At 39.4% G+C, this 9,841-nt stretch overlaps 1 protein-coding gene across 2 annotated transcripts in view; it reads left to right on the forward strand.

The window, feature by feature from the left end:
* Positions 1-8,335, forward strand: part of LOC102199645 (E3 ubiquitin-protein ligase Midline-1) — a 92,426-nt gene extending 84,091 nt beyond the window's left edge. For both annotated transcript variants that reach the window (XM_005730970.2, XM_005730969.2), the window contains exons 7-10: positions 339-482; positions 4,755-4,916; positions 5,209-5,416; positions 6,033-8,335. In XM_005730970.2, the coding sequence (XP_005731027.1) occupies positions 339-482; positions 4,755-4,916; positions 5,209-5,416; positions 6,033-6,381 (863 nt within the window). In that variant the 3' untranslated portion in view covers positions 6,382-8,335. The remainder of the gene's footprint in view (positions 1-338; positions 483-4,754; positions 4,917-5,208; positions 5,417-6,032) is intronic.
* Positions 8,336-9,841: the final 1,506 nt, after the last annotated feature.

The raw sequence follows: 9,841 nt of genomic DNA on the forward strand, positions 1-9,841 counted from the left end.
TTACTCCTAAAAAGGGCTGTTACATTTACTGTTCCCGCTGTTAATGCGATCTGCTTTTTATCTGAATTGTTTATTATTTTGCTGCTGCCTTCCTTTTAATGCTCAGCGTACCACTCTATTAGAAAGAGCATCCTCAGTCCTATGTGTAATGAAGCTTGTAGACTCATAAATCGAAGCAAATGAACACGTACAAGGTTAATCAAGGCTACCGTTGTAACAGCTGACAACCTTTGAGTGTGTCATCACTTTGGAATATCGCTAATGTAATTTGCAATTTTATCCAAACACAATCTAAAATTAGGGCCTGAGACGATGATTTTTTTCTTCAATCATTGCAGCTCCAAGTGCTCCGTGCATAAGGGAAGAACTGTGCACGGCGTCCTATGACACAATCACTGCCCACTGGACGTCAGATGATGAATTCACTGTGACGTCCTATGAGCTCCAGTATGCTATTTTCACCGGACAGTCCAACATTGCCAGTAAGTATTAAATGAATGCTGGAATCAGATAAGAACTAAATGGTTTTTCAAATCTTGAAAGCACAAGAATGACTAAATACATGAAGATATAACCCAGCTCAGATAACCAATCTACAAAGTTTATTTTAGTAGTTATTTTTAAGGTCCCAGCTACAATAAAGAAAATAAGAGGTTATGGGGGTGAATTCATTAGCATTAGCAAAATAAAAAAGAAAGTTGAAAGATGGTGAGTTGTTTGTAGGGAAGAGCTTTTTGAACTGCATAACAAAAAACTTCCCAGGGGGAAGGAGAGAGGTTGAAGCGGCCCATTGAGCACCACATTCAGGGTCTTAAAGCACCTCAATGGCTTCCATTAAGTAATTAAGGTACAACTCCACTTCCCAAGTATCCAATTAATGTAATTTGTGGGAAAAAAAGCAATCCTTTTAGCAGTACTAACTTGGTAAAAGTGAATGCAAACAGATTAATGTAATTTCCATCTGTCACGCTGAATTGTGAATAAACATTCACATATCCTTTAAGAAGATCAAAACTTGTCTAAGAATCATGTTATGTTTGAATGCTGACTCTTTTATTGTAGTTTAATTTTACTCATCATCAGAGTAATCCAGTGACAGCTGTCTATATGCACGGGTGCACTACAGACATCAGGGATGACCGTAATGAGGGCCACGAGCTTTAGTTCTTGACCAAGCCATTAAAGTTATTATAAAAGTGTTGATAGACTTGTAACTTCTTTAGATTTTCTTCTCCTCTCCATGCACCTTGAAAGTAGACAAAGTAATGCCAGAAAGCCCTATTCTGCCCCATACCAATGTCAATTGGGCCTTCTAAATGCATCCACCTTGAAACATCCAAAACCAAGCCCTAACCCTAATTCTAGACAAGTCATCTCACCTCATCCGAGGGCACATCGAGTCATTCCCAAACCAGCTGAAAGATATATCCTCTTCAGTGAGTTCTGGGTCTGCCCCAGGACCTCTTCCTGGCAGGACATACCTGAAACACCTCACCTAAGAGGCATCCAGGAGGCATCCTCGTCAGACCTAAGATCAACTCTGTACATTTATGCTGCCCTACTGCTGGCCACTAGCTCCCCTTAGGCAGATGGGAGTTGAAGTGCTTTTCTAAGATAGCGTTGGAGTGGAAGTGGAAGCTCCTGGAGTGAAGCCTCTGGCCTTTATGCTACTATCACCCTGATGTTGTCACACATCAAATGACTGTAGCTTGTGAAGGATGAAAGAGGGATAAGATTTGACAATAGCAAATCCAGAATGCATGAAGAGCACTCAGTAAAAGATTAGACTTCACTGGAAACGCAGAGTTCTTACACTGAAACATGTGAAACATTTAGGTTTAAGTGGCATCGAAGGAGTGAGATGTGTCAGGAGGGATGACAGCTGGGAAACGAATCAGCATCCTTGACACACGCTAAGTGACACAATGTCTCGTAGAGCAACAACAGACAGGCAGTATATGCCGACATACTCACTCTTGCTCAAATACACACAAGCCCTAGACAATCATGAGCACACTCAAGTGAGCAACAACTACAAGGAAGAAAATGGGGTCAGGGCATCTGAAGGCGAGATCCCCTGCTCCCTTTCAATCAAACCGCCTTTTCTCTGTCTTTCATCTGTTCTTTTTGAAATCCTTTCTAACATTCAAACAGAATTACATAACAGTAAAAGTACCTTTTTCCATTTCTTTTCTTGGTTACCATGCTTTGTTTCCCTCCTTTTCACTCAGCTCCTGATACTTTTGGGTTACACCCTTCCTTTATTTTTTTCCTTCCCATCTATGTAAGGTTACACCTTTGCCATTGCCTTGTCATTACTTCACAGATTAAAGAGTATTTAAAAATGACAGCCATTAAACTCATTTGACACTTCATCTCTTCTCTTGCTTTCACATTTCTGTCTCTTTCCATTCAAGAAGACAGCATGATTTTTCTCACCTCTTGTTATCAGGTCTGGTAATGTCAGAGGTGTTGCTTTTGACATTCAAGTCATGTGCAAGAAGTTTCCCCCCTGTGGAAATTGAGTTGTATCACTATGCAGGAAGTAGAAGTATTGTAATTTTATGGAATGGAACAGTGAAAACATTATCCTTCTAATTGTTCTGTACAGCCTTCTGAATCTAATTTCCAGTGGGAAATACATGACAAGATCATGCACAAACTGCTTTTTAGTCTTAAAGGTCTTTTAGCCTGTTGTAGTGTCAGTAGCTTCCTCAGTAGTTAAATAATAACTGCATGGTGGCATACACTAATATTGCCTTTAGTCTTTAGCATCATGGATTTAATAATTTTCAGGATTCAGGATTTTCAGTTAACTACATTTCATTGTTTCTTTTTTCCTCCAAAGGAATTTAAATTGCATTCAAAAACAAAGTACACACAAATACATGTATAACATATTAGCCTAAACTGATAACTAATGAATTTAGGTGCCTGTCTACTTTCATTATGATTATTCATTTACTAAGCACATTATTGTCAATATAAATAATTCAGAATATTGAAAGTAGCTTTACTAGACCATATTATATTATTAACAGATCATACTTTTATGTTAAGCTAGCTTTGTTAGCCTGACTTTAGATGCTTTTTCTTCCATAATCAATGAATTATATGTTACATAACAAACTATCATCTATAATCACCTTGACAAGATATGTTTTTGTGTTAGCTAAAGTTAGTCATCAGGGCTATCTCACTGTCTACCTATCATTTCTGAAAGAATTAAGCTAGCATATGTGAGTTTACAATATACTGCGGAGCCCCACAAGGGACATTAGAGAAAAAAAAATGAAAATGAACTTTTGCGAGATCTCAAGTTACTTTTTACCGCAAACCTTTGGTGAGATCTTCCAAAATAGGTTGCATCCCTTCGGAGGCCGCCAGCTTGAAGCTGACCGGGAGGTCCAGGCACAATGTACTGGGAGTGGGTGTTCTCGTCAGCTCTAGTGGGCCTCGACCTCCTGGTCAGGTTTGAGCTGGTGGGTAACAGACATTTCCGAAAACCTCGGAGCACTTTTGCAAGTGTTAAATGTCTTGATAAACCGAGCAGATATTTGAAGTTTACACAGCTACATTCTCGCCTGAAAATATCTTGAAAGCGTATTTTGTGACCCAGATAGAGTAATAGCTGCCACCATTGTTGGAAACTGGAATTGGCTGGGCCACATTATGAATTCTGGGATAGATTGGGCCACGAAGGATACACCCGACCCATCCATCAAATTCGGGGAAATGAAGGATGCATTTGGAGCAGCCTTCGAATTGGGACAGCCGTCAAATGCGGCCTCTGAAGGATGCGGCCTATTTTGCGTTATCTCGCAAAAGTTTTGCGAGATCTCACAAAAGTTCATCTTCATTTTTTTTTCCAATGTCCCTTGTAGGGCTCCATAATATACAGGTTAGTTTTAGGCCTGTGCTGCAAATTATCTTTACATAACTGCAGAAATGCTTCCATTTCATTTCGTAAATGAATATGACTCTTCATTTCCTCTCTTGCTTTAACATTTTAAAAGGTAAAACAAATATTTAAACGACTTTGTGTTCAGTGTCAGCGCACCCGATGATATTTTTGTCTGTTTAGAGGTCTTTGTTAGAATGTGGCATAACAGTTTATGTGACAGTGACATTAAAATTGTGGGTGCTCATTATTTAAAAAAAAAAACATACACACACCCAAAACACTAGTTTCCATCTATGGATGGATAACAACGAGCAGTGGCAACTTCCCGATCAGCAGGCAAACAAAGACATGAAATGGAGGGAAAATGTACACCCACATATACACACATATGCCTTAGGAGGTTGTGCAGCAGCTCTAAAGTGCCATTAAATAAAAAGCACATACCAAAGACACACAAACACACATAGCAGAGGGAGCACAGTGCAGCTATGAAGTCAATGAGGTGTGAATAGTTTCCTCATGTGCCTTTTCACACCCTCTCACCTGTTTCCACTGGCATGGGGTTGCACACAACCAGTTATTTTGTTCACCGTCCTTTCACACAGCGATGCATTATTCTTCCAGGGAACTCTTAAGTAAATAGTTTTTCTGTTATTTGTGAGTTATTTTAAGGAGAAATGCCTGCAATTATATGAATTCTTCAGCACTTCAGTTTCATTTTCATTCTAGACTTTGTCCTATAGAGAAGCATAATGCAAAAAATAAATACAATGAATTATAATGTAAGTGAATTAACTGTCTATTTACTAAATCTGACATGACTTTTTTGTTTTTTTTCCTCCACTCTCAGGTCTCTGTAACTCCTTGGAAAGCTGGATGATTGTTCCCAACATCAAGCAGAACCACTACACAGTGCACGGTCTGCAGAGTGGCACCAAGTATATCTTTGTTGTGAAGGCTATTAACCAAGCGGGGAGCAGGAGCAGTGAACCAGGGACTTTAAAGACAAACAGTAAGATAATAAAGACTGAAATAGTCCTCAGTCTTTTTTTTCCTGTCTGTAAACACACAGCCCCTAATTACTATTTATTTGGTGGACTGCTAAATATTTGCCATAGGTGGTAAGTAGGTCAAGGAGAGAAATTACATATGCTAGAAAAGTCTTCACTATAATCTCTTACTAGTAACTACATGGTCCTTATGGTCAAGTTGGTAAGAACTCAGGTATACTCTGTCTTTTCCTAGCAAATTATGGGAACCATTTGTAAATCAACTCTTCTATTTATCTCGTTTACTACGAACAGGCCAGCCGTTCAAGCTTGATCCTAAATCTGCTCACAAGAAGCTGAAAGTGTCTCACGACAACCTGACAGTGGAGCGAGATGAAACCACATCCAAGAAAGGCCACAGCCAAGAGCGGTTCGCCAGCCAGAGCAGCTACGGTGTTGTGGGAAATGTCTATATTGACAGTGGGCGTCACTACTGGGAAGCTCTCATTGGAGGAAGCACATGGTGAGAGCTACACATTTTAAGTAATAATTTATGGATTCTGTTTGAGGATAACATCTATCCATCTATGCATTTCTGTCCACTTATTCAAAGTTAGGTTGTGGGGCTAAGCAGACTTTTCCCCACCAACCTTCCTTCTTTCTCCTGAGGTATCCTCCTATGTCAGATGACAAATGTAATCCCTCTATTGTATTCTGGATCAGCCTTTGGGGTTCCTCCCAACCGAGCATGACTAGAGAACCTCTAAAAGGAAAGCTCCATCCTATTTAGATGCTTGGACCACCTCAGTTTGTTGCTTTCTGCATAAAGGAGGAGCAGGTCCTTAGAGATGTCTGAGATCCTCAGCCTGTTGCTAAAGATGTGTGTAGACACACTACGCAGGTAGCTGTATCCGCAATCCCAACTTTTCAGTCATGGAAACAAATGAAGGATGGAACCTAGATTGATGTTGAAATTGAAAGCTTTGCCTCATTTCACAATTACTTCTGACAGTTCACCACTTCATCTGCTTATACCACCAAATTCACTTATGAACAGAATACTGAGATACTCAACTAAGCAAATACTGATGGTCTTTGGTTTCCAAATAATGATAACAGAAATTTTATCTCCTTCCAAGGTATGCTGTAGGCATAGCCTATAAGTCAGCCCCCAAGCATGAATGGATCGGCAAGAACTCAGCGTCTTGGGTGCTCTGCCGCTGCAACAACTCCTGGGTGGTTCGTCACAACAGCAAGGAGCTAGCGATCGAGCCGTCACCTCACCTGCGACGCGTTGGGGTCCTGCTGGATTACGATTCCGGATACCTGAGCTTCTATGATGCTGTAGGCTCCCAGCACCTACACACATTTCATGTCTCTTTCATCCAACCCGTGTGTCCTGTGTTCAACGTGTGGAACAAGTGTCTAACCATTCTTACTGGTCTACCGATCCCTGACCATCTAGAGGGACTGGAACCAAACAACTGAAGGCTACACAGAGACAAAAATAAATCAACCCAAATTTAGTATCTTAAAGCTGCACTGGGCAAGAGATGTGAAAGTACTCATCTTTGGATAGAGAACAGAAGAGGGATCTATCCTCTTTAATTCAATCAGCTCTGCTCTATTTACCCAACATAAATTCTCCTCATATGCACTTTTGTACCCAGAGGCAATGACATCTCTATCAGAAGCTAGCAAGCACACTGTCCTAATAAAAAGCCAGACTTGCAAATGTCTGATTTATTCCTCCTTTACAAGCTGGCTTCCTTTGATACATGCCATAACACCCTGTTTGTCTTGGGCTAAATGTCTATGTGAGTATCACGGCAACTTCACTTTCTCAGACAGCAACAGAACTTGCTAGCATTTGTGCAAAGTTAGCTAGTGCAGCTTTACTGTGCAAAAAAGACATATTGCATGACGTGTTGCTTTGTCAAAGCTTCTCAAAAAGATTTTCTGTCTATTATTAAAATTTGCTCAATCAAATCTGACTCTGGTTAGAAAAGTCTACTCTAAGGCACTTTGGGCTATGGTGAGCATATTTGTACCATGGTAACTAGGATACAAGCCACAATCAATTATTATTTTCCTCTCTACCTGCCTTTTTTAGATTATTTTCTTAGATATTGCATTTTGAAATTCCCTCAAACTGCACACATAAACACAAAAAGTATACTTTCATCCGTCAGGGTTGTTGGAAAGAGCAGAATTACAGATGTATATTTTGTAAAGTAATTTCACCCCTCTTATCTTTTCCTTGCTCATTAAAAAGGAACCAAAGTAGCCATTGCTGTTCATATAAATTTTACGCTATGAGAATAAATGGAGACTTATTTTTAAAATGTGACAGAGAAGAAACTAGCATTATGGTCAATATTAAATGCAGCGTTCCCTTAAATATAGACTTTGTCTTTGCACATTGTTCATACTTTATTCATGCTTTTTGTAGCTTAACATTCAAATGGATTCTGGTGCAATTAACATGTATTCATATTGGGAAAGTGTTGTGTTGGACTTATTGTGTTCAGTTTGTTTTTGGCAGTCATACAAGTCCTGTCATTATTATTTTATGTGGTACATAATATGTGAATTGTGTTACAGTTGTAGACACAGGTTATTATTGGAGATTATGTGTGAAATGGACATTTGGGTGTAATTTTTTTCTTTTCTTTTCTTCTTTTTTTAAACGTTCTGCTAATTGAGCATATGGATATTTAGTGGGACACATCTGTGCCACAGTACCGTTACACCAAAACCAGGGTGTTCTCATCTCTACATACTGCTTTACATGTTCTTTTTACACTTCAGGTCATCAAACCTATATTCAGACTGTCTATAAAAAGATACTTTATTAAGTCAACCACCCACGCACAGGGGGGCTGTCCCCAGACGTGTTGCACAATGACGAAGTCAGTAGGGTAAACTCACCTCACTCAGTCACCGGGTCCTATTTGTTTTTTTGTTTTTTTCCTTAATTTCTCCAATTTAAATGGATAAAATTAGCCAACGTGAGTTTTAGCTGTTGATACATAAATAGTCCAAATCTGTTAAAGAAAACCTCCCAGAAGAAACACAATCGAGTACAGTATGTGCTCTGTAATTTAGGTTAGAGTCCACTGAATAATTGTTAAGCATTACAAAATTGTAAATGTAAAGATTTGGTTGTATATCTTGACGGACGTTGGTTCAAAACACAATACATAGAACAAATGAGCTTCAATTCTGTGTTTATTGGCGATAGATTGAACTCTGTGTTTCATTGTAAATGATGCAAATATTGTGTTTAATTTAATGTTTCCATTTGAACTTTGTATGAGGCCATGATGTTATCTGTTCAGTCTCTGTGGATATTTTTACGGGAAAATAATACAGTACGAGAGCTTGCGTCACTACTGTCTGAGCTAAGTCTGTACGAGAGTGAAAAATAAACATTGTTCCTTTTCACATTAAAGTGTGCTCTTTTGTTTTTCTCCAGTTAAGTAATATGGCGCTGGTGTGAGAATGTCAAGAGTTGATCTCATAAAATATCCAGGAGAAATGCCAGGAGCCATTTCTGGTGAAAAATAAAGATCGCATATTGAGAAAATTCAGGCGGTCCCAAATTCAATAAGTTTAGACTGTGACATTTTGGTTTTGAATAAAGTTACTGGTGCCCTTCGGGCAGGTGTTGCACTCGGTGCTGTAAGCAAGAATCAGTCATTTAAAGCTGCTGTAATCAATATTCTTACATCAGCATTGTACTTCACTGCTATTTCACTCTATAGGAACAGATGCTGCACAGGGACTTGACAGCGTGGGCTTTTTCTGTCACGCCATGAATCATTCAAAAAATGTTCTAACGTCAAGCACTTCAGAAGGTTCAGACTTCAGCCTGCTGAGTTCACTCGAGTTTACACATTTCCCGTAGAAGAGGAAGCTGTCAAGTTTATCACGTGAACTTCCCGCGGACATCGGGGGCTCTTCCTGATTTTTCCAGGAGCAATTGTTCTAAGACGCCAGGGGTTCAGTGGGGCTTCACTGCTAGACTGTTATAGTGTAGCATTAGTTGAAGCTCTGTGTGTCGTTCACACGGTTAAGTGGCATGAGCTCGCCAAATTAATTTAACCAGCGCTCCACTGAGCAAACAACAAAAGGGACACAAAGACAATTTTTCAGGTCACCAAATGGCAGAGTCACGCATGTGCGTGTGAGTGTATGTTTGTAATTCACAGCTAGGATGGCTCTTTGCCTGTTTTCATAAAATTCACCATGACTAAAAAACAAGCTGGAAATATGGGTTGTGGTATTGTAACTATGTATCTTAAGCCTTATTTTTGAGATTTAATAATGTGTCAGTATAGGCAGCTCTGAGTTTTTTTGTTTACCAACAGCTCTTAATTTTTTATTACATTTTATTTATGTCTTTTTTTTTTTTAGGAAAAATTGTATTGCAGGGTCTTTACTTTACTACATAAAGCACCTTGAGGTGACTGTTGTTGTGGTTTGTTGCTATATAAATAAAACTGAATTGAACTGAAATGTTACTCTCACCTGTGGAGGCACACAGCAGGGAGGTAAGATAATTGAATTTTATTCCAAGCTTACATGGATGATGAAAAGCACTCCAGGTAAGCTGAATGTCCAAAAACAATTTGAAAGAAACCAAACTCTGAACGCCAGCAGGGAGAATGTAACAACAGTGAGAATACTCAACAGGAAGCCAAATGTACCCAAGCAAAAAATGATAGTATACCACAGGGTGGGGAAGAAACAAAGCACAACGCCATGAGCCATATAAGGAACTAGCTTCTAAATTTCAAAATAAAAGAGGAAACAATCTGAAGGAGGGACAACAAACCAGCTGGCTGTGGCAGATGGCTGCTTCTCATTGCGCCTGGTTCTACTGGAGGTTTCTTCCTGTTAAAAGGGAGTTTTTCCTTTCCACTTTTTGCCAAGTGCTTGCTCA

Source organism: Pundamilia nyererei, unplaced genomic scaffold (genome assembly GCF_000239375.1).
Source record: "Pundamilia nyererei isolate P.nyererei 1_Seehausen unplaced genomic scaffold, PunNye1.0 scaffold00040, whole genome shotgun sequence".
In the NCBI taxonomy this organism is placed as follows: domain Eukaryota; kingdom Metazoa; phylum Chordata; class Actinopteri; order Cichliformes; family Cichlidae; genus Pundamilia; species Pundamilia nyererei.